Source organism: Eulemur rufifrons, chromosome 9 (genome assembly GCF_041146395.1).
Source record: "Eulemur rufifrons isolate Redbay chromosome 9, OSU_ERuf_1, whole genome shotgun sequence".
In the NCBI taxonomy this organism is placed as follows: domain Eukaryota; kingdom Metazoa; phylum Chordata; class Mammalia; order Primates; family Lemuridae; genus Eulemur; species Eulemur rufifrons.
Window position 1 is genome coordinate 4,639,532 of NC_090991.1, and position 23,800 is coordinate 4,663,331.

Here is a 23,800-nt window from a genome sequence, read left to right on the forward strand (position 1 = left end):
GCTCCTAAGCCTCAAACAGTCCCCACACCCCAGCTGACTCCTCACTCCTGGAGAAGAAGGGGTCACCAGCCACAGAAGTACTCTCTATCCCCGGATGTGTCCCTAGGCATCGGGACTTTTCTGGGCAGGAGTTTCTGGGACTAAATGAAAACGCTTGGCCTAAAGCTGGGGGGTGGCTTTAGGAGTTTCTGCTGATGTAAGAGCTCTTCTGGATGCTTCTACAGCCAGGCGGCTCCTGCAGAGCCAAAACCCTTTTGCACCCATTCCCTCCCTGAAGGGCTCGCTGCCACTTCTGAGCAAAATGGGGCAGAGGCTGCTCCTCTAGACCTAAGCCAACTGGTCCCCTACCTCCCACTTTACAGAAGTAAAGTGACTTGTCCTGGGAACAGCCAAGTGGTCCCTACACACTCCCAGCAGAGTCAGGGGTAACCCCACCTAGCTCCACGGCTCCCCAGGGCCACCTAAGGGCTCACCCTCCAGGACGGAGGGTACCCTTCATTGATCCTTCCAATGCCGGGCTAGGCCCCGGGCATCCAAAGGTGCCTCAGACCCTGCTCCAGGCTTCCAAGAGCTCTCAGTCCAGGGAGGTGGCGAAACATACTCTTACAGTTCACAGCACACAAGGCTCAGGGAGGCAGGAGGACAGCTCAGCCATGTCTGTCAAGGCTCAGGGAAGGCTGGCCAAAGGAGGACCCGGGCAGCCAGGCAGGGCCCAGGCGAGGGGGGTCTCAGCTAGGCAGAGGAAACAGAATGTGCAAAAGCACCGAGGCACAGGAGAAGACCACACCTGCAGGATGGCAGTGGGGCAAGCGGCCAGAGCTCTAGGAGACAAGTCCCCCTCCTCTGTTTTGTTCCCATGTGTCACGCCCGGCCAGCCTGCACAGGCTGTAAGCTGACCCAGTTTGAGAGACCTCGTCCTACACTTTATCGCCATTTTGCTCGGACACCATGATTCTAAAGTTAGCCCTGGCCAACGGCACGAGGCTCCCCACCAGGCCAGGGCCGGTGGCCCGCAAAGCCAGGCTGCTGCCCAGCACAGCCACCATTCAGGGGCTAAACCCCCAAGTCCACAAACTGGCTCAGAAAAGACCCCACACTCCTGTGTCCATGTTTCCCTAGAACATCTTGCACTGGAGCCAATGGAGAGGGCGGCGTGACCACAGATCACAAGACAGACAAGGAGCTGACTATCCCCAGCCGTGGAGTTGAGGCCAGGCATGCAGCTAGTTCTGCAGGAACCCAGCTGTGAGCACAGATCGGGCAGGAGCCAGGGACAGCTGGAGCTGGGAGTGCCCCGGTATCTTAGGTGACACTGGTCTGAAGGGACAAGAGCCCTGTGCTCCCAGAGCCAAGGTCCCAGTCAGTCTGGGGAGCCAGCTGGCTCTGCCCAGAGAAAAACCCTTCTGTGCCATAGGCTGCACCAGTAAGCCCAGCCCAGCATTCCCGCAAATGCAAGGGGAGCCCTGGCAGAAGAGGATGTTGTCTAGTCCAGAAACACGGGCTCAGAGCCCAGTGGGTATGTGGCCATGCCCTGGGAGCCAGATTTCTAAGTCAGATGGGAGCAGGGGTCTCAGACAGCCTGGTTCATGCCTCCGTCCTAACTCCCCGTCCATCAGAGTGAGTCTCTCTCTCTCTCTCTCACGCACACACACACCCCAGCAGATCTAGCAGACAATTGGACTGAGGTGAGTGAGCATCCAGGGCCCTCCCTCGTACACCCCAGGCCCACTGTCCCCCTTCTCTCCATACACATCCCCCTTTCTTTGGCCTTCTGCCCACCCCTGCCCCTGCCACTCCTAGAAAGCTGCCTGGGCTAAGTCCCCTTGGTCTGCCATTGCCTCCTCCACGCCCCGACCCCTTTCCCCCCACCCGTTACCCGGATATGTTCATTCTCTCCTACAACTCCTCTCGAGCTGTGGGCTTTATTATTAGCCAAATGCTGATTTTCCTGTTTCACGGCTAATGTCCAATCTGACCTTACTAACCCAGTTCCAGGGGCGGAGGGTAATGTCCCCATACAGGACCACCCCAGAGCCAGGACTCGGAAGAGCAAGGAGACCCCAGTGTTTCAGAGCTGGGACCGACCTCAGCTGCTTGTCCTCACTTTACCGGTGGGGAAAGCAAGGCCCAGACAGGGTGCGAGTGACAAGGGAAGGGCAGGCCCGGTTGATCCCGGCAGCACCTGCCAGGTCCGCCTTCCCAGCACCTGGTAGGTCCATCGGGGCCGTGGCAGCAAGTGCACACTCACAGGGCAGGCGGTGCAGCAGCCACAGGTGGGGCAAGGAGGTGACCAGGACAGTCCAAGGGGGGCGGTGGCCATGCAGAGGAGCACTCACACTCCATCCTTCCCACTGTCACTTCCTCCTCCCTCTGTCACCTCCTCTGTCACTTCCTCCTCCCTCCCTGTCATCTCCCCCTCTCTCCCTGTCACCTCTTCCTCCCTCTTGTCACCTCCTCCTCTCCCTGTCACCTCCTCCTCTCTCTTGTCACCTCCTCCTCCCTCCCTGTCACCTCCTCCTCCCTCCTGTCACCTCCTCCTCTCTCCTGTCACTGCTACTCCTTCCTGTCACCTCCTCCCTCCCTGTCACCTCCTCCTCCCTCCTGTCACCTCCTCCTCTCTCCCTGTCACCTCCTCCTCTCTCCCTGTCACCTCCTCCCTCCCTATCACCTTCTCCTCCCTCTTGTCACCTCCTCCTCTCAGTCACCTCCTTCTCCCTCCCTGTCACCCCCTCCTCCCTCCCTGTCACCTCCTCCCCCTCCTCCCTCCCTGTCACCTCCTCCCCCTCCTGGGAGCCAGGAGCAGCACACCTCACGTTGCCCACAGCACCACCTACCACCCAGCCACCCTGAGCTCCCTCCAAAGCCACCAGCCAAGGGGCTCTGGGTACCAGTGGGTCAAACATCCCCTGCTGTGGCAAGCCCAGGCCCAGGGCAGAGAGCAGACTTCCAACTCCCAGAGAGGAAAGGCCACCTCCTCCCCAGCTAACTCTCTGGACAAGGGTGACCAACCGTCCTGGTCTGCCCAGGACTGAGGTGGCTTCTGGGGATGCAGGACTCTGAGGTTAAAGTCCCCTGCTAACGGACAGGCCAGCGTCCTGACACAGACACAGGGTGTCCTCAGCAGGGCCGGGCTGGGGGTTGTGGTCTGGCTGGGCAACGAGGGCTGGCACGCCTGTCAGCAGCTGACCCATCAGACACCTTCCCCCAGGCGCACACATGCAGCAGCTGCCCGGGCACCAATGGCACCGGAGCACTGTGGGAGGGGCTCGGCGGGGAGGGGCTACCACGGACCCTGGGGATGGGCAGAGGGTCTGCCAGAGCAAAGGCCTGGGCCTGAGGGCGGGGCACCAGGGGACAGCAGGAAGCAGCTGGCTGTGCTGGGCTTAGAAGGGGCAAAGGTCCCTGGGAAGCTCCCTCCCAAGGCTGGAGGACCTGGCTTGTCCCGGTCACACCTGCTGTGCTAGCAGGATTCCCGACAGCACCCTTCACTCTCACAGGGTCCCGGCGAGGCAGGTGAATCAGGCACAGGGCAGTCTCCCTAGAAATCCTTCAGGTCAGCCGTGGTGCCCAGACACACTGGTATGTCTCCAGCAGCTTTGACATTTGTTACAAGCAATTGGTCTTCGATAAGAGTTAAGGAAAAAACGCACGCACACTTTGCTTCTGTAAACAACAGCGGAGCCCAAGTCTCTGCTCTGACGCCACCCGCATGGGAGAGCCGGCACAGGGAGCTCCGGGAGCCGGGGTGCCAGGAATCTCGGAGTCTGCCACAAATGACACTGTGTTTTACTTCCCTGCCACTCCTTTTCCTTTCACAAAGTCAGGTGCGCATATGCACATGTCACAAATGGGGCTGAGCCTTGACCACTGATGCCACGGCAGAAAAACTGGTCAAGAGCTGAGTCAGCCTTCATGCAGCCCGTGAACGCTGCCTGGACGCCCGTCTCCGCCAGGCATGGTGCTGGTCCAGGCACGGACGGGCGTCCAGGCGGCGCCTGCTACCCAGAGCACTTCAACTCTTTAGGGATGCTCCGTCTAAGGGACAGCAAGGGGCAAACAGTGGCTGTACCCTTCAGGGGACACGGGACACAGGCAGTGGCCACTCAGACCACCTGGGCAACTGTGCCCCTTGGGGGACATCTGGCAATGTCTGGAGACAGGTCAGACCGCCTGCGCCTGGGGTACTACTGACACCTAGTGGGCAGGGGCCAGGGATGTTCTGGGCATCGTGCAGTGCACAGGATGGCCCCAGGTGTCAGCAGCCCAGACCCAGAGAGGGCCGGGTGAGGAGGGGATGATGAGGCGACAGTGGAGCCCTGGACTAGAGGCCAGATCACCCAGAGAAGGGCCAGGCCCGGGGACAACCAAGGGTGTGAGTGAGACGATGCCTGCCAGGAGGGCCTCCAGGGCCAGGCAAAGAGTGCCCACCCCCTCCCGGAAGACGAGGGGTGTCTGAGCACAGCCAGGGTGTAGCAGCCCCGGGGGTGGCTGTGGAGGGGCAGCAGGGAGTCTGGCTGTATGTAGGGGGCTCTGGCTGACAAGGAGGGTTTGAAGCCAGGTGGGGTCTGCAAGAGGAGAGGCAGGGCGGGGGAGAGGAGGGACTCAAGGCTGCAAGGCTGGCCCTGGACCTCTTCCCTGGCCCCTAGAGAGGCGGCCTCCTTCAGGGAGATGGGGAAGGAACAGCAAATCAGTGGGGCCTTGGCCCAGGACCCCAGGCGGGGCCACAGTGCCTGGACCCACACCCCCGGAGCTCTGGGGATTCCAGGCCACAGACCCCTGTTGGTCCCTCTGTAGCACCTTGGTCTTCGCATCCTGAGCCTTATCACAGTTTTCATTACAAACGTGTCTGTGCTCCAGGGGGACGGAGACCGTTCAACGGCTTTCCGAGGACACACATGACGCCGGCGCACGGAGGGTTCTCGGTGAGTACCGGTCCAGCAGATGGACAACAGGCAGAGGAAAGAATTCACAGGAGCAGCAGGAAGAGGGCCGGAAAAGCTGCGTGGCGCGCAGGGAGGCCACTTTCAAGGAAGAGCAAGTCTTGGCCCCGTGAAACTCCCCCAGAGACCCAATAAGAGAAGGCCGGAAAGCCTCCCTGGGGCTGAGCAAGGAAGAGCAGGCCGAGGCCTCAGGAACAAGGGTTCTAACGGAGAGAAGGAGATGCAGGAGCCTAGGAGGGGACAGGAGGCAGAGGGATGGTCCTCCCTCGGTTGCCCCGTCGCAGCCAATGGCCACACCCTCCCGGGGGTCACTCAGCCCCCCGTGCACTGGCCATGCCGCTCTCAGCTCTTCCTGACCACCCCTCTCGAGCAAGCCACCACCTTGGGCCTCGACTGCTGTGCCAACCTCCCAGCTCCGCCCCTGCTTCCTCTCCTCTGTTCTCAGCACAGCGACCTTGAAAACCTGACTCAGATCCAGATGGTGCTCAGAGCCCATCAAAGGTCCCCCGCAGCCCGCACAGCCTGCACCACCAGCCCCAGCCACCTCTCCGCCCTGCCCTCCCCTCTCCCTCTGCCAGTCTCCAGCCTGTGGCTGTCCCTGGAAATCGCAGAGGCTACTCTCACCCCAGGACTTCTGCACTGGCTTTTCCCCTGACTAGAATGCTCTTCCCAGACACCTGAGGGCCCCGCCCGCGTGCGAGTCAGGTTTCTGGTCAAAGGTTGCCCATCAGAGAGTCCTTCCCTGACGACCCTTCCTGTCTGCCCCCCACCTCCTGATCCCTTGGTGCTGCATGTGCTCACTTACTGCCCCTCCTGGAGTGCCACTGCGTGAGGGCCAGGGCCGTGCGCTCCAGCCCCAGGACGGTGCCGGCGCACAGTAGGCCCCTCAAAAATACTTGGAGAATGGATGAATGGACGGCTTCAAGCCCCAGAGGAGACACTAGCAGGATCTGCTGTGAAGATGCACTGAAATACCGCAGGGACCGCACTCAGCACCGCACCTGGGCACAGTAAGTGCCGCCAGGTACAGTCGGCCCCTCCTGTCGCAGGCTCTACGTCTGCCATTCAACCAACTGTGGATCGAAAATATTCAGGGGAAAACAATAAAAATAACACAAATAACAAAAAATACAGCATAACAACTATTTACATAGAATTTGCATTGTTTTGAGTCTTTTAAGTGATCTAGAAATGATTTAAAGTATGCAGGAGGGTGTGCGTAGGTTATGTGCAATTCCTACACCATTTTATATCAGGGACTCGAGCATTCGCAGATTTTGGTATCTTAAGGGGTCCTGGGACCAATGTCCCACGGATACCGAGGGACAAGTGCATTGGCAATTATTAAAATGTGACAAATGTTCTTCAAGGGCTTCCACGGTGCAGCCTCAGTTTGGGCTTCCTGTGTCCCCGCATCACGGAACAGGGCTCAGGACCCCCAGCTCCTCTCGCCCCCACACGCCTGCCCCGGCCAGCAGCCCACTGAGCCGCAACGAGTTTCCGTAACTTTTCTCCTTCTGAAATGACTTTGAAGAGTTTGCTCTCTCCCCTACTAATGACCACGAACTGTTCCAGTGAACAGTTTTTTCAAAATGAGACAAATCAAAAACTTATGACCAAGAAAAAAAAAAAAAACTTTTACCACAAACACACAGACGCAAGCTGCCTGTCTCCCAAATCTTACTGCATCCCAACCACTGTTTGGGAAGACTCTGTGGCCCACGGCCAGGCTTTAAAATGAACTGCACAGAAACACACTGTTGGAAAGGCCAGTGGGAAATGACCCAAGGGGGCTTGTGCATAAATAAAATGTCCCCAGGACCCCAGTGCTGGGAGACCCTCAGGCACTTGAACGACTGCCAGCCAGGCCAGGCCTGCAGGGAGCAGAGGACGGGATCTGGCCAGCTGTGGGGGCCCCGTGGAGAGCCTGTGGGCAGTAGAGGGCACAGCACACCCAACACCCCCAGGGTGAACCCCGTGAGCTCTTCCAGCAGGAATCTGCGGCCTTTTGAATACCCTGTACTCAGTCCTGTGACTGCTATAATAAACTACTGCAAACTCAGTGGCTTAAAACAACAGAAATGTATTCTCTCACACAGTTCTGGTGAACAGGAACCCAAAGGCAGTTATCACTGGCCCAAAACAAGGCATGGGCAGGGCTGCACCCCTCACAGGCGCTGGGGAGACCGTCCCTTGCCCCTTCCAGCCTCTGGCGGCTGCTGGCCTGCCTTGGCTTGTGGCCTCGTCGCTCCAGCCTCTGCCTCCTCTGTGCTGTCAAATCCCCCTGCCTCCCCTTCGTGTAGGGATGCGCGTGACGGCATTCGGGGCCCTCCTGGATCATCCAGGGCCCTTCCCAGCGCAAGCTCCTTGGCTCCATCAGGCCCTTCTGCGTGTGTGCCGTACACGGGAACCTTCACAGGTGCCAGGGGCCAGGAGGTGGCCATCTTCAGGGCCACTCTTCAGCCTCCCACACACCACACCCTCTTTATCCCTCACTATCTCACACATCTCACGCCTCCGACATGCAGGGTGTGCGCAGAGACGCAGTGGGAGGGGAGGTGCACAGGCCAGGAGGTGGGGAGCCCTCCAGGAGAGCGCGAGGAAAGCCCCGGATGCTGCCCTGGCTGGGGAGGCCGTGTCAGGGGCTCAGGGCCAGCTCAAGCCATCGTGGCTGAGAGCGCAGGTGCTTCCCAGCCGGTCCGCACACCTGGCGGCCAGGCCTTCTGCGGGGGGGAGTGTCAGGAGGCCTGTGTTTGCACACAGGCCCTCCCTGCAGCCCCCTCCTCTGTAGGCCACCGCTGCCTCCATTCTCAGGGCGGGCCACGACAGCAGGGACGGCACATTCTTTGGCATGTGCCCACTCCCACTCCCACCCACCATCTCTCTCCCCAGTTGGAGAAAAGACCCGAGTCATAAACCAGATGAAAAACATGTCCTGTTCTGCCCTGGGACCAAGGGCTCACCTTAAATGAAAACAGGCTGGAACTGTGTGTTGCTGATGCTGATCTTGGCTTTATTCTGCAGATTAGCCTCAAGGGTGATCACGGGGCATCCGGGACTCTGCATCACCACGCCCAGTGCCGGCAGCCTGCAGCCCCCCAAGAGGGCCTGGGCAGAGTGGCCAGAACCCCAGGAGCACCACCTCACAGTGCGGGGGCGCACCTCAGACCAAGGCCACAGTGGGCGCCAACGGCCTCCCACACCTTCCCCAAAGGGCCCAGAGCCCACTTCCCACGCAGCCCACCCTCCCCACGAGCACAGGCCACCAAGTGTCCCCTTGCACCCATCAACGAGCTGGTGCCACTCTGGTTTCTCTTGTTTTCAATTCCTGTCGGCTTGTTCCTGCTACCAGCACAGCTCAGGGGTGGGAAAAATAATAATGTTTATGGCACACACTTGGGGGGATTCAGGAGCAAATGGTTTGACTGTGTGATGTGGCAGAGAGGGAAGAGAGCCCCTGTTAGTGGGCAACGGGGGCGGCTTTCCACTGCAGGCTCCCATGACCAGCCCGTGTCCTGGACCATCCTGACATCAGCCTCGGGCAGCCCAGGGAGGGGACAGAAGAGTCTATACTCCACGCCAGCCAGCGGCAGATGCGGGAGGAAAGAACAGAGTTGCCTGTCTGTCCCGCCCGCAGTGGTGGCGACTCCCCACACACGGGGCTCACCGGCCGTGGGACTCCCCCCGCAGAACGGAGTCTCGTACGAAGGAACTTACCACGTTCCAGTAGAGCGGATTGAAAACGATGGCAAGGACGGCAGCCACAAAGCTGGAATCTGAGGGGTCCACGTAGCCCAGCAGCCAGGTCATAACGCAGAGGTCTGCCTGCAGGGACAGTGCCAGCGTCAGGAGGAGGCCCACCCAGACACAGCCAGGACCTCAAGCCCCCAGAACTTGGACACAAAGTTCCCCTCTGGGAACACACCGGGAGGCTCGGGAACACGCAGGTCCAGCAAAGGTTACTATGGTGTAGTCTCATAAAACGGAAGATAAAAAGCAGAAACCTAATCAGCTGTGTCATGCCCTGTCGGGAGGGTGGCGGCGTGGCGGCCACAGAAGTAAATGTGTGTGGACGCTGGCCAAGGATAACAAAGCCTCTGAAGATGGGCACCCAGCACCCACAAAGGGAGGGACACCAAACCTGGGTGTGACTGGCACCCTCCAGGAGCCCCAGAGAACATACGTGAAGAGATGTTTAGCTCCCGTAATGAGGTCAAAGCAAACTAAAACTATGGTATGGTGCCTCTCCTCACCCGAGCCTGGCGCGGGACGAGCCTGAGCCCAAGGGGTGTGCGCCCACGCCCCAGCCACGCCACCCGCTCCCGACAGCTGGCGAGAGAACGATCAGGAGCAATGAGAGACAACCTCGGTGGCCAGGACCAAAGACTGGAGAAAGCCAGCGTGGCCGTGCCCGCGGCAGCCCAGCCACAGAAGCTGAAAGGACGAGGTCCACATTCAGCAACTCGTCCCCTTCGCAAACACAGAACCTCCAAGGGAAAAGAACAAGCGGCAGGACTCACAGCCTACACATAAATTTTTCAAGAATAACACAAAACATTCTTTCTGTGCGCGCACTTTTAAAAAAGACTAGAATGCAATACACTAAATTCATGACATTTGCTGCCTCTAGGAGCAGGGTTTCTCGACCTGGGCACCGCTGACATTTGGGGCCAGATCACTGGGTGGAGGCCTGGTGCTGCCTTGGATGTTTCGGGACCTTCAGCAGCATCCTGGCCTCCTCCACCCCAGTGTGACAACCAAGCATGTCTCCAGACACTCCCAAATGTCCCCTGGAAGCAAAATTCCCTGTAGTGAGATCCTCCGCTCTAAAGGCAGAGAGGACGAAACAAGAAGACATTTTCAAAATCGATTTCTTTCTTTAAAAAAGAAAAGGCACCCCTGACGAATTCGGTGGTGAGTATTTACTGAGTCCTTGTATTCTGCTCTAAACTTTTCTTTATTTTCCATTTCAGAAAGTTTTTTTTAAAAATCGTTTATAAAATGCACTGAGAAGTATTATGGTGTCCCTCCACATGCAATTCGAAATAAAAATAATACTAAATTGTAAAATAAACGGGAAGTCCATCGGAGCTGTGACCTTTCCCCTAAGGCCTACTTTGACAGTGTGTTTTTTGTTTCATTTGGGGATATAATAAATTCTTTCAAACAGGGCTTCTGTCTCCCACTTTTGGGGAAGGGGGTGGGGAGGAAAGAGCTCCAGATCTGTCTGAGGGTCACTCAGCCCAGCCGGTCTTATCTTCTGTTGACAATAACCCTTATTGAGCACCTCCCGCTTGCAGGCCCTGTCCACTGACAGGCTGGCGGGGGAGGGAGGGAAAGTTGTGAGCAGCAGACCATAGCCAGCTGGAAGTCTTCACTCGTACCTCCCCCTCCTCCCCCGACTCCACTCCAGTCCTCAGCCCCCAGCCGAAACTTTGCCAAGCCCCAGCCCCGCCCCATCTCATTCCAATCGTCCAGTTAGCCAATTGTCCTACCTGTCATTCCCCCTTGTACATAACCATTTAATCCACTCCCTCCCCCAGAGCATAGCAAAGGACCTCATGGCCTCCTGTCTTTGGACTTCCCCCCAGAGCCCTCTCCATGGAGCCTCACCTGCCTGCTGCCCTGCACCCCAAGACTCACCTACATACACACGGCTCCCCCAGCTCAGCACTCGAAGTCAGGGGGAGTCACACCTGCTTCGGAGGGTAGACCTTCCACAGCCTGTTGGTTGCTCACCTGTCTCCCTTTCTGTTCCGTCCCAATCACCCATGTAGACCCTTTCACTTTGGCTTCTGCACATATCTGAAATACCCTCTCTCCCTCTGCACCCCACTAGCAAACTCCTACTCATCCCTCAAAACCCAGCTGGAACACCTCCTCTACCACTCCCAACAGCAACCTCTCCTTGTGTCCTTACTGCATGCCCACAGCAATTACCTGTTTTTCCGTCCCTGTCTCATGACAGGTCCTTCAGGCTAGGGACCATTTTTTAGTTGATCATTTTGTCTCCAATGCCCACCCCCACTGCCTGGCACAAAAAGTAAATGTTGGCTGAGTGAACAGTGGCCTTCATTTCATCATGAGTAAAAACTTGAGGACTAAAGGTTGTCTCTCAGGCACTCTCCACTCAGATATCCTATGCTCCTGGGACTCTGGTCTCCTCCAATCTGGCTTTGGAAAGGGGCAGGAAATTGCCAAAGTGGCCCTGTAGGGATTCTGCAAGCAGGCAGGCAACCAGGCAGCCAGCAACGACCAACAGATCCCCTGGACACAGGGGCATGGCCTCTTGCAAGGCCACAGGGCCCAGATTCACCAGCTGCCCAGACGCTGTGCTTCACAAATATTTATTTTCATAGCACCTTTTAGGTGGAGAAATCAAGCAATGTTCTACGAGCACTGGCAGGTGGTGGGATGGGATGGCCAATCTGGGAGAGGGCAGGGCTTCCCAAGGTTCCTAGGAACCACAGGGACTGAAGCTATTTGAGGCAGAGGTCAGTCTCAGGGGCCCTGTCAGGGTGAAGGCCTCGGTTGAGACCTGTCTGTCCCTGGGTGTGCAGCTGGGTGGAAGGTGTGTCAGGGACTAGAAGGAGTCCATCATCCCCTCCCCTGTGACACCACAGTCCTCACCCAGCAACTCCAGACACCAGGAAGCCCCATCGGCTGGCCTCCCCACAGCTCCCACAAAAGGACGACTGGGGCCTGGGCATCCTCCTGTGAGACCCGGACCTGCCCCCTTGAATTATCACAGACACAGGAGCTCACAGCCAGCAAGCCGTGTCCATGTGCTAACTTTTAAAACGACAATTCCCACGGGAATTTATAAGGCAACTCTACAGACAAGGATTTTATTATTGGCCAGAACGCCCTTCCAAGGTGAGTTCTGTAGGAGGCCGCCATTCTTCTACGCCAGGATCCCCTATTCCCACGTTCTCCTGCCCTTCCCCGGAGGCCCTTGAAGGCTTCAGCCACCCAAAGGGGAGTGGCCTGGGAAGCAAGGTGGGAGCCCTGCTGGGAAGGGGCAGGGGACCATTTTGAGGGGGAGGGCAACGTCCCCGCCCCACTGGAGTCTGGGTACTCCGGCAGACTCCCCAACTTATACCTAAGGTCGGTGCAGGGGGTGCATTTCACACACGTCCAAAGGGCGGAAAGAGCTGCAGAGGGAACTCTCCCCTACTTCCCCAGGGCCCTGGGGGAAACACTGCCCAGTGCAATCTTTAGGAGACCGTAAAGAATTCAACTCACGCCATTCACAAAATGCTAAGCATCCACTAGGGAGGGCCTTGCTCCGGGGGGTCTAAGACAAACAAATGACCAGCCTGAGGGCTTCACTACTGCCAGTTGCCAAGATCAGTGAGCACACACCTTATCTCTTGCAATCCTCCCAGCCACCCTAAAAGTCCTATTGTTAGCCTACTTTGCAGATAAGTGCAAAGTTTCCAGGCCCCAGTCAGAGAGGAGCAGAGCCTGCCCTAGCCAGCCCAGCCCTCCCTGACTCTGACACAAAGCCCTGTGGCAAGTGGAAGACCCGGAACCCCGCCCCAGCAGACACGGATAAAATCAGTGCTTCTGGGTCCTGAACACCCCCAAGGAGACCAGCCACGCGAACGAGAAATAAGCCCCTTTCACCTTTTGTGGGAGCCAAGCTGAAGGAGAGAAACTGAGGCACTGAAAGATTAACCAACTGACACTAGCTGAACCTGGCAGGAACTGAAATCCACCTGGATCTCCCAGTTAGGGCCGAACTGGTCAAAACTAGAACTTGGCCCCATCATCCCTCCTCCACCCAGGTCCCAGTGCCCTCGGGTCAGCCTGTCTTGGGGAGGGCAGTGTCCCGGCGGGCAGTCTCCACCAGGTAACCTGCGTCTCCTGGAGGAGGATTTGTGTTGCCTGGAGAGGCGCCTGCTTAGCAGGAAAGAATGACGAACGGTTCAGCGGTTCAGCGTGGGTCGCCAGGCAGCAGAGGGGAACCGTCCCGGCTCCCTGCTCCGTTCCCGGCTCCCTGCTCCCCTCCCCTCCCGAGGGACATGAAGGCCCCTCCAGAGTGCTGTCACTTTCTAAAACCCACTCAGAAGGGCGGACCTCCCTCCTGAAATTGGATCAGCAGAAAAGAAACAAAGATCCAAGTCAGATGTGAGCAGACAGCTCCTGAGGCCTCACACCTGGCTCTGCCCGCCCCCCCCCCCCCCCCCCCCCCCCGCGCCAGATCACCTTGGTCGCCCCCGCACACCTGCGGGCTGTCCTGACTAAAGGGAGGTCCCCACTCCCCCAGCCCCAACCTCATTCAAGCGGCAGAAGTCGGCTTTCTGCTGCGCAGTAATTCCAGGAATGGAATCCCCCTCCAAGGTTACAGGCTGCCGAGGCCTCAGAATTTGACTAAAGGAGAGGAGCTACCCACCACAACCAGGAGAAAATGTCCACTGAGCGCCAGGAACCACCTGGGTCACACGGGTCACCGGTGAATGGACTCAGCTACTGGCACCCCAAAGAGTCCGTAAGGAAGAGACTCATAGCAACTTCACTTCACTGAAGGATGAGGGGACTCTTGGGAGCGACGTTCTGTTGTCAGGGAATGAACTGCAGCAGGTCAACAGGACCCAGCGTGCGTGTCACATTGTGACACCCGAACAAACAGCAAGCCTGGAGAGGCAAAGTCACATCGATCGCAAGCCGCAGATCACACACATCAAAGAGCAGGAGGAACAGGGCCTGGAGGGTGCTGGCCAGAGAGGGGACAGGGTCCTCAATCAGGACCCACCGCCACTACAAAATGTGCCTTGGCATCACAGCCCCCTGCCTCTCCCAGAGCTGCACTCACGCCCCGGCATTGTCAGCTGAGTGCGGGCAACATTCATTTTGGGCAAACTTGGCTCTAACTATTAGAGCCTCGTGCCTGGAACACACACACACACACACACACACATAGGAACAAATGTGCCAGATCTTCCTCTAAGAATTTCATTCTCTGGTAGGAGTGGGGGAAGATGTTTCACATTAAAGCAGCCTCCCCACCCCATTTTTTCTACACTGAGGGCCACCTGGCTTGGAAGGACCCTGGGTTTTTTTTGGCAGCCACCGTCTGGGCTGGGGCAGAGCTTCACCACCCCTGGGAGTGACCACGGCAAGCCTCCCATGACCAATCTGAGCCCAGGTTTCCCTCCAGTGGGATGAGGGTAACGAGACCGACCACCCACTGGTACCTTCCAGACAGAGGCGAGGCTGGGTGTCAAAGTGCAGGCTGCACAGGGTGTTCTGGCGCTGAGGTTGCCTGTCCCTTTACTCTGTTGCTTAACATCAACTAATAAAGACCCAGGTTGCCTCTCTCACTTTCTGGAGGGGCCCTCCAGGGAAGACACGCATCCCAAAAAAAGAGCCAGAAAGGAGACACCAACCCTAATGCTGGAATTGGAGGCCAAGCAAGCCCTGGACAGCAGAGACCATCTCAGAATGGCACAGGGTGACAGTGATCTCTAATACAACTGATGATGGCAGACAATTCCTGGAAGGAAACATTGCTTTGAAGTGTTCCTAAATCCCACAGGAAAACGAAATGGCCAGCAGCTACTTGAGTTCCCCATTCAAATCCACAACTCCTTTCAGGAAGGTGAAGACACTCACTCATTCATTCTTCAGTCAGCAGGTGTGTCCCAGGCCACATGCAGGAAGCTGGGATGGCTTGTGTGCTCCCTCACTGGTCGGTGTGGGGCCTATGGCGGGGCCCATGGCAGGACCCGGTTTCCTCCACCAGGGGTTACCCCTCTCGTTCCCCTGCTTAGTACTGAGCATCACGCCCCTTTTCTGTCCTTTCACCTTAGGGTCCAGGACAGAGCCTGCTAGGTTGATGCTGCTTATCTGAATGCGCAGTGCATGTGGCAGACAGCAATGACAGTAAGCTGGCTGACCTTTGCCCTGGCATGGGCAGAGTGGGCATAGAACAAGTGTTAAAAGAACAAAAAGCACACAAAGTACGTTTTCCAACCGCCACAGAATTAAAACCAGAATCAATAACAGAAAGATATCCATTAAAGAATATGTACATAGGTCAAGCAGGAAGGCTCAAGAGAAATTAAAAAACATTTTGAACTGAATGAAAATGAGAATACAACACATCAAAAATTGTGGGATTCTGGCAAGGCAGAGTTAAGGGGAAATAGCTTATATCAGTGACGAAGAAAAGTCTCAAATCAGTAATATAAGCTTTGCCCTCAGAAAGAGGAGTAAATTAAACCCAAAGCAGGCAAGAGGAAAAAATAAAAGATAACAGCAAAAATCAATCAAATTGAAAAAAAAAATAGGAAAAAATATCACACCTAAAGCTGGTTCTCTGGGGCAGGGGAGGTTTTTACACTGAAATCGATAAACCTCTAGCCACACTGACCAAGAAAAAGAGAGAAGACACAATTACCAATTCCAGAAATAAAAGAGGGGACCTCCCTACTGACCTCACAAACATTAAAATTATAAGGGGATGCTGTGAACAAGCTACGCCCACAAATTCAATAACTTAGATGAAACGCACCATCCTTGTAAGACACAAACTACCACAATCCATTCAAGGAGAAATAGTTCTATATCTATTAAAGGAACCTTCCAAAGAAAGAATGCTCCAGACTCTGATGGTTTCACTGTATGAATTCTACCAAGCATTTAGGGAAAAAGAATACCAATTCCACACAATCTCTTCCAGAATACAGAAGAGGAGGGAGGGAACACTTCCCAACTCACTTTATGAGGCCAGCATTACCTTAACACTAAAACTAGACAAAGACGATACAAGAAAAGAAAACTGAAAACTGATATTCCTCATAAATATAGCCATAAAAATCCAAATCCAGAAATATATACAAAGGAGAATACATCAGGACCAAGTGGGGGTCACCCCAGGAATTCAGAGCTGGTTCAACATCCAAAACATCAATGCAATTAACCCTATTAACAGCCAAAGGAGGAAAAACTGCATCATCGTCTCAACAGACGCAGAGGAAACAGGAGTTTGCCTCTTGCCCAAGGTTACCAGGAGCCTCAGCCCTGGTCAGTCTTGACTGCGTCAAAAATTATGGAAGACAAAACCGAGGTCCTTGAAAACATCACAAAACAAGTTATCTCATATAATGGCCTGGTGTTTATTTTAACTGAGGTGATAAAATTGAAAGATTTCAAAAAACAATTTTGCGTAGCAGGCAAACATCCTTCCCTGAAAGGCAGTCCAGACAGCCCACACCTGCCATCGGGGTTTCACCTCCAGTGGTTTACTGCCCACATTGCACGTGGGGACTGTGCAACCAGGGAGTCCTACCCCCTTCCCCGGTCTCTCAGCTTCCTGAACACAGGAGCTTTGCCGCTTACAGGCACCCTCAGGTGAGCTGCGCTTGACAATTAATAACGCATCTCTCCAACCTCATCTCATCCTGGTCTTCGCTACAGCCCCGTTACTACCCCACTCTACACACCAAGAAACTGAAACACACTTCTTGACACTTACACCCAGTTAGTGACTTCACTGCCCATCTGCTCACCTGAGCAGGTGAGTCCCTGTGGAAAAGGGACCTAATACCTGGGCTTGAAAGGGACCCACGTGGACTGTCCCCTTGCTCTGGGGACCTCAGTGTGCTCTGCCAGCCTGGGTGTTCCAAGAAGCCAGCAACCCTAGGCCCCACTGGAGCCACCTTCTGAAACCTGGAGGTGCCCCTGCCTGTGGAGAGCAAGTCGCAGGCCCTGTGCCCGTCCACCTGCCGGCCAGCTTGCTTCATGCAGCTGCCTGGTTGGGAAGTGAGGCTCTGGAATCCCATGGCAGGGAGGGCACAGAGAGGCAAGAAGGGCCTTGGGCAACGAGGCTACAGCAGACACACTCCTCGTCCCAGTGGGTCATGTTTTTAAATTAAAAACAAAATCAAGATTCCATGCCAGCTGAAGCAGGCCCGGAAGAGAGCCAGCTGAGGGCATGGCAGTCAGCAGTGGCACTGTTCAGTGCTATGTGGCAGCCACTAGCCAGCCACAGGTGGCTACCAAGGGCTTGGAGTGTCACGGGATGAAATGATAGGTCTGATGCATGTTTTGATGACAATAAAATACATTGTTAAAATTATTTTTTATGTTTCTTTTCTACTTTCCATTTCTTTTTACTAAGTTAATGTGGCCAATAGAAAAGTTTAAATTACATATGTGACACATGATGTTTCTGTTGGACGACACAGGGCTAGCATCCTGAGATCCTGCAACTAAGATGTCCACAGGGTGAAGAAAAATCTTGAAACTTTCTCGGGCTGGGACTGACATATTTTAAAACCAGAAACTTTGACAGAGGAGGGAGGAGAGCTCTCGCGTAAGACAAACACATAATACTGAATGTTGTTGATTTTTTTTTTTTTTTGGTCCTTTTTTTTTTTTTTTTTTGCTTGTTTTAAGAAAAATTCCTTAGCAACAGGAATCTTAACTGTACCAACAAGGGCAGCAGTAGAAAAACAGAATGTTAGTCAAGGAGGGTCACCCTGACCTGGCCCCAGCTCCAGCTCTCTCCAGCTGCACAGCCCCATCAAATTTTGGAGGGAAAGGAGAAAGGGCAGGAAAGCCCTGCCCACACCCACTTAGTCTTCCCTGCCCACTGGCTGAGCCTCTCACTCTTGCTTCCGGGGCTGAAACACAGGCCTTGCTTTGACTAACTTTGGGCAGGCCCCCTAACTGGGTCTGGGAGGGTGGGGGATCACTGACCCTTGCATTCTGTCCTGTGGCTCCAAGCTCCTCCACCTACCCTTCCACAGGGACTCTCTCCTCCAGGAAGCATCTGCCCCCTAAGCCAGGCCTGGCATTCCAAGCGCCCTTTCCACCTGTGATTCGCTGTAGTGGAAAACATGATCCACAGCCCTGCCACTGCCATGTGGGTCCAGAGATGCTCCAGTGGCCTTTGCCTGTATGTCCTCCAGGGGCAGCCCTGGGGCTGGTGGTGACCTACTCTCTTGATCTGGGTAGTTAGCATGGATAGGTTCGAATGGTGAAAACGCAGGAGCCGTACACACAAGACCCATCACTCCTATGAGTAGATACTGTACCTCAATGAAAAGTTTACTAAAAAAGAATAGTCTTCCTGTCTTCTGCTGCACACCCATCCACGTCAACTGCCCTGCACTCCCTCGGGGCAGCTGCCAGCCTTCTCCTCTTGTCCCCTCAAGGCCTGTGCACTGGGGAATCTTGCCCCACTGGTTCATCACTCTCAGGTCCCAGGTCACCTCCCTCAGAGTGGGGAAACACCTTATTTTGAGATTTCAATCTCGCCTGTCCACCAGTTACTATCTAAAACAATGATGGGCGTTATCTCCTTCAGAGAACTTTCTATGTTTCCAGGCCTATTGTCTCCCTCACCAGATGAAAGCTCAGTGAGAGGACACCCTTAACTGTCCTGACACCAGGACTGTATCAGTGAACGAATAAATGCAACCGTGAGTAACGAATGAAGGGAATGGACGAAATGGATGTATCTTCCTGGCTCCATGAAAAGCAGGTGATAAAAAGGTGGACGAAGAATCTAAGCAGGATCTTGGATACAGGGGAGAGTGCAGGAAAGAGGAATAATCCATGGGAAGTGAGGGCCTCAGGAGAAGCCGGGAAAGGCAAACCATGGCCTAGGACTTTGCAGGGCGGGAGCCTCAGCGGGCCGGCCAGGTCCCGGGCCACGGGCCCACCCCACCAGCTGACCCACGCAGGGTCCAGCCACGCTCCAGAGCGGCCTCCCGCCCGCTGGGGGATGGACGGGAGCAGGGGCCCGAGGGTTCCCACACGTGCACACGCTCTCCACCCACACAACACACTCCCCAACATGTGTGCGCGGCCTCCTCCACCTCGCACACGCTCGATCACACTCACACTCTCGGAGCAATTCTGACCACACCATCCCAGAGACTCACATGTGAGACCCCAGACACACAATCTCTGAGACTCACACACTCTCACAGGCGCACGTGGCGCACACCCGCAAGCCGAGGCTTACACACCGGCCGACGCAGCCGCCCCGCCCCTCACCACGCCCCGCCCCCGTTGCCTGGAAACCGGTGGCCCCGCCCACCCGTCGTTGGAGGCGGTGCCGGCCCGCACACCCAGCCCGCCTTCCGGCTCCCTCTCCGGGTTTCCGCAGCTGCCTGGCGGGAGCAGTACCTGCCTGAAGTCAATATTGCCGAGGCCTCCGCAGCAGTCGGGCCCCGCCGCCGAGCTGCTCATAGGCTCCGCTCCGCGGGCCCCAGATCCTTTCACCCGGGGGGCCGCCTCAGGAGGGACCTCGCGGGGCCCTAGTGCAGCCACGCGCCCCCGGAACCCGCCCCATAGCACCGGGGAAGCGCTGCCGGCCGGGGCGCTTTCCCGGGACCCCGACTTCTCCCGGCCTTCTGGGAAATGTAGTTCCCCGTCCCTGAGAAGCGCCTCTTTTCTGGGGCTCGCGACGGCGTCTGGAGGAGCCGAGAACTACAAGTCCCAGTATCGTTGGCGGCAGAGCCCGCCGGTTCCAAGGTGGTCACGCGGCAGTGTCCCCTTGGGTCCGGCCTCCCGCTCTGCACCCGACCTTCCAACTGACCTGGCGTCCCTGTCTTTGGCTGGTGGCGGTGCGGCTAGAGGCCGGCGGCCGCGGGTCTAGGTATAAGTAGCTTCTCGCGCAGCCCCCTGCGGACTTGGACTTTGGCCCCGGCCACACATACCCGGGGTCCCCCGCCCCCTTCTGAATTTCGCTTTCGCCTGGAGGCGGTGCAGGCGGGGCACAGCCCGCAGCCTCCCGCCCCCGCCGCCCCCAGGATGTTTCGCTCAGCCGGAGACCCTTCCTCCCTTCTCTGGTTCGTTCATTCATTCTCTCATTCCCTCGCGAATATTTGCTGAACACGTCTGTGTGCTGAGGGGTCTGCAGGGAGCAACACAAACTCTCTGCCCTCACTGCCTCCTAACGGAGACAAAAGTCAAGACGCGAATAAAGGATTTTAATTTGGATAAGTACTATAATGGAAAAAACTGGGCACTAGGTCAGACGGTAGCGGGGATACTGCCTTAGATGTTCAGAGGAGGTGCCAGAGGTGCCAAGTATGGAAGCAGGGCAGACTCGGAAGGAAGAGGAATGGCATGTGCAAAGACCGGGAGACAGGACAGCCACAGACGTGCTTCAGGAATTGAGAAAAGACTAGTGAGCTGTGGAGTAGTGATGGAGGAGCAAGTGGGAGGGAAGAGTTTAGATAACTGGGTCCCAAGAAAACCCCTTTGTGGCCAGGTGTTACATAATACGGGGAATTAGACACAAAGGGTCTACGATGTCCTCAGTCACCCAGCCCGCTGAGGGCCCAGGTAGGACTTATGCAGCATCAGCTGCTTACTGATTGGGGTGGCCCACTTCTCTCTACTTGGCCTGCAGCACCTACCAGTATTGAGCAGTTACTGGGCAGCGACTGTTTGCTCAGTGACTGCTTTACAGATTGTCGCAGTCTTCACAACATCCGTAGAATGGGACGGGCAGACCAAGGAGACAGGCAGGAGGCTGACTTTGGAGCATTCACTAGTTCTGTGACTCAACGCGTTTTCCTCAAAAGTAAAAGGGAAATACATGCCAGTAAAACTCATTACCCCAGAACTGACCCACGGGAAGTGACCGACGGGGCTGGGTAGACAGGCTTAAGGGCTGGTTCTCTGACTGATCACTGTTACAAGTCTCAGGAGCCTTTCCCAGCTCAGAGTGTCCAGTCAGAGCCTGCTGGAGTCAGAACCATTTCTGGGGAGCCCCCCAGTGGGAGGGCTCCTAGCAAGCATTACTCTCTACCACTACCACGTGTCCACTTCACCAAAGCCCCAGTGTTCTGCTGACCTACCTGGTCACTCCTGTTGTTTCATTAAGCCAAGAAAATGAATTTTTGTGTTTGATTTATTTGGGAACAAAAAAAGGCAAACATCAGAGGTCACACCACAACTGATGCAATCCACCCCTAATTTGCCCCACCCCCTACCCTTTTCCCTCTGTGAGAAGTAAACACCCTACCCAGAAGCCAGAGTTGCAGCTTGAAACCATTTGGATCAAAAACCTCCTGCCAAAGATACTTTGGGGCAGAAGTCCCTGCCTGGGCCATTCGAGAGCTCCTAAGTCTGAGAGTTTGCAGAGAAATCATCCAGGCTGACCTCCCTTACTGGAATATTCTTTCTGCAGCACCCCTGGCAAATGGAAGTCACTCTGCTAGTTTTGCCACCTCCTGAGGTGGCCTGCTCCACTGTTGGACAAGGGTGTTTATTCATGACACCCGCCAACCCAAAGTCACCCTTCCCTAAGCTTTAACAAGTTAGAGATTCTTTCTACCCTGAGGGTTATCTCTCTTTGCCACTTGATAGCTCTTTAGATACAGAAGCCATTTATCATGGAACATCTCCCAGTCTGCTCCAGGGCAAACCTCCAGATGGCCTCTCTGGCCAGGGTTTTGCCTCCACCCACCCGCCACTACTGAGTCAGGCTGTGTCAGCTCCCAGCAACCACTAAGATGGCCTTTTACTACTAAAATTAACATTTGCTTGTTGGGTGATGTTGGGTAAAACCTAAACCTTTCCCTACTCTGAATCTATTTTTTATTCATAAAACAGGTTAATAATATCTCCTGAGTGAGGCTGTTTGAGGATTAGAGGTAATATCTCACACAAAAAATGCCCAGAAAGCAGTGGGTTCTGAGGAAGCATTTGTTTCCCTCCTTTCTGTGCAATTGAGACGCCAAGGCTAAGATCACACTCATGGACACGCTGCTGGGACTTGGGACTAGCATGGCACTTGGGGCCAGGACAGCTGGGTGGCAGCGCAGGGGCCTGTGCAGTTCCCAGGAGGAGATGGGGTGAGAAGAGGCCAGGATGGGCGGCCAGAGCTGCTCTCCAGACGGCATGCTCTGCAGGGCATCAGAAACACTGCTGTCATTGGGAGTTCTTTAAAACTAGGAGGGTATTTAGGGGCCATGGCCCCGATGCCCAGAGCCCCCTTGCTAGATGCAAGCCTGGTTGTCCTCATATTGCCCATGGTGGGCCCGGGAATGAGAGCAGCAGGTTCAGCAGGAGCCAGGGTAGGAACAGGGCAGGGCAGAGGTCATCTGGAGACAGTGGCCCTGACGATGAGTTCCCTCCCCACTTCCTTCCACCCTGGGCTTTGGAAGAAGTCTTTTCCCCATGATCTCCCACTTGCTGGCAAGAGAGCACAGGAATGAAGTGGCCTGAACCCCATGCACCATAGCCTCAACCAGCCTGGGAAACACCAGCAAGGACATCAGTGGTGGCAGGGCCTTTCTGCCCCCTCGGCGTCCACAGTCCCTACCTTCCTGCTTTCCCCCTTGCTGCTCCTGGGACACCCCAGGCACACACTCACCTCAGGGCCTTTGCACCTGCCATTCCGCTGCTGCCTGGGATGCTCTTCCTGAAGGTTTCCTCCCAGCTCCCTCGCTTGCCCTTGGGGCTCTGCCTAAGTACCACCTTTCCACCCAGTGGAACATGCTGTCCCCCCACCACACTTGCTCCATGCCCTTCCCAACTGTATTTCTCCCCACAGATAAGGATCGCCATTTAACAAATGTATTTACTGTGCTTATGTATTCTGTATGGTGTCAATCCCCTCCCTCTACCCTCCCCACCAACACCCCCGCCCCCTGCAGAATGGAGCTTCTTGAAGGCAGAATTTTTTTTTTTTTTTCCAGAGATGGGGTCTTGCTCTGTTGCCTACTCTGGATTCAAATTCCTGGGTTCAAGCGATCCTCCCGCCTCAGCTCCCCGAGTACTGAGATTGCAGGAGCGTGCCACCACACCCAGCTAAAGGTAGGGACTTTTATCTGTTTGTCCACAAGCAGGCGCTCGGTAAACAATGGGTAGATGAATACTGCAGTTCTGCCACTCCCAAGTTGGGTGACCTTGGGAAAGTCACTTTTCTGGGCCTCGGTGACCCTGTCTGTGGAATGGGGAGGGTGACCAAGTCTACCACCCAAATAAGAGATCAAACCCACCTCTTGAGATTGAAGTCCCTGCCCCACCACTTCCTGGCTGTGTGGCCTGGGGAGAGTGACTTACCCTCTCTGACTCTCAGAGTAGAAAAGAAAATCCTAACCATGACAGAACGATAGCTAGTCGGTCTGAGCTCTTGCAGGCTGCAGGCCCTGAGTTCAGCACTTTAGGAGCACCATTTTCTTCAAACCTCACGACAGCCCTGTGAGGTAGGGAGTGTGATTCCGGCTTTGCAGAGGAGGAAACTGACTCATTGGAAGCAACTTATCCGCAGTCACACGGCAGAGGAAGGGCCAAGCCTGGCCTTCCATGCTGCTCAGTCCCTTTCCCCCAGAGAAGCCCAGCGTGGCCCCCACACTCGCTCACCCGGTGCTCAGAGGTCATTGCGTGCCTGCCCTCTCCTCTGCAGCTTCTCACCGCGCCCGCCTTCAAGGTCCAGTCTAGTCCTCGCTCCTCTGTGAAGCCTGACTGCCCCGTCAAGGATGAAGGCAGAACATGCCTCCTCACCGCGCCCCCGAGGTCCTGCATGGGCCAGGCCCGGCCCACGCCAGCAGCCTTTCCTGCTCTCTCCACTCTAGCCACGCTGGCCTGTGTGCGGTTCCTTCCAGCCACAAGGCCTGTGCACGTCCCGTTCCCCTGCCAGGCTTCTCTGCCCTTCTCTTCTTGGAGAGCAAGGACAGTCCCTCTGTGGTCTGCTTTGCCCACCACCACGTCTCCCACAGCACCTGGTGCCCACCTGGCACCCCTAAGACACTTGGTGGATATTTGCTGAATGAGTGAATGAGGCCAAAACTGGATTTTAGTCCAGTGAATTACCCTTCATAAATGGAGGCCAAGTAAAGGTATCCTCAGACAAACAAAGGTTAAGAGAATTTATCTCCAGCAAA

General features: G+C 55.8%; 1 protein-coding gene across 10 annotated transcripts in view; it reads right to left on the reverse strand.

Annotated features, from left to right (window-relative positions):
* Positions 1-20,483, reverse strand: part of PEMT (phosphatidylethanolamine N-methyltransferase) — a 71,327-nt gene extending 50,844 nt beyond the window's left edge. The window contains exons 1-2 of one of the 10 annotated variants that reach the window (XM_069481901.1): positions 20,324-20,483; positions 8,658-8,765 (exon numbers count right to left, since the gene is read on the reverse strand). In XM_069481901.1, the coding sequence (XP_069338002.1) occupies positions 8,658-8,750 (93 nt within the window). In that variant the 5' untranslated portion in view covers positions 8,751-8,765; positions 20,324-20,483. Of the gene's footprint in view, positions 1-8,657; positions 8,766-12,569; positions 12,592-13,338; positions 13,544-14,558; positions 14,770-19,085; positions 19,284-19,497; positions 19,559-20,323 lie in introns of those variants that run through there. The other 9 variants (XM_069481900.1, XM_069481906.1, XM_069481905.1 and 6 more) reach the window with 9 other exon arrangements.
* Positions 20,484-23,800: the final 3,317 nt, after the last annotated feature.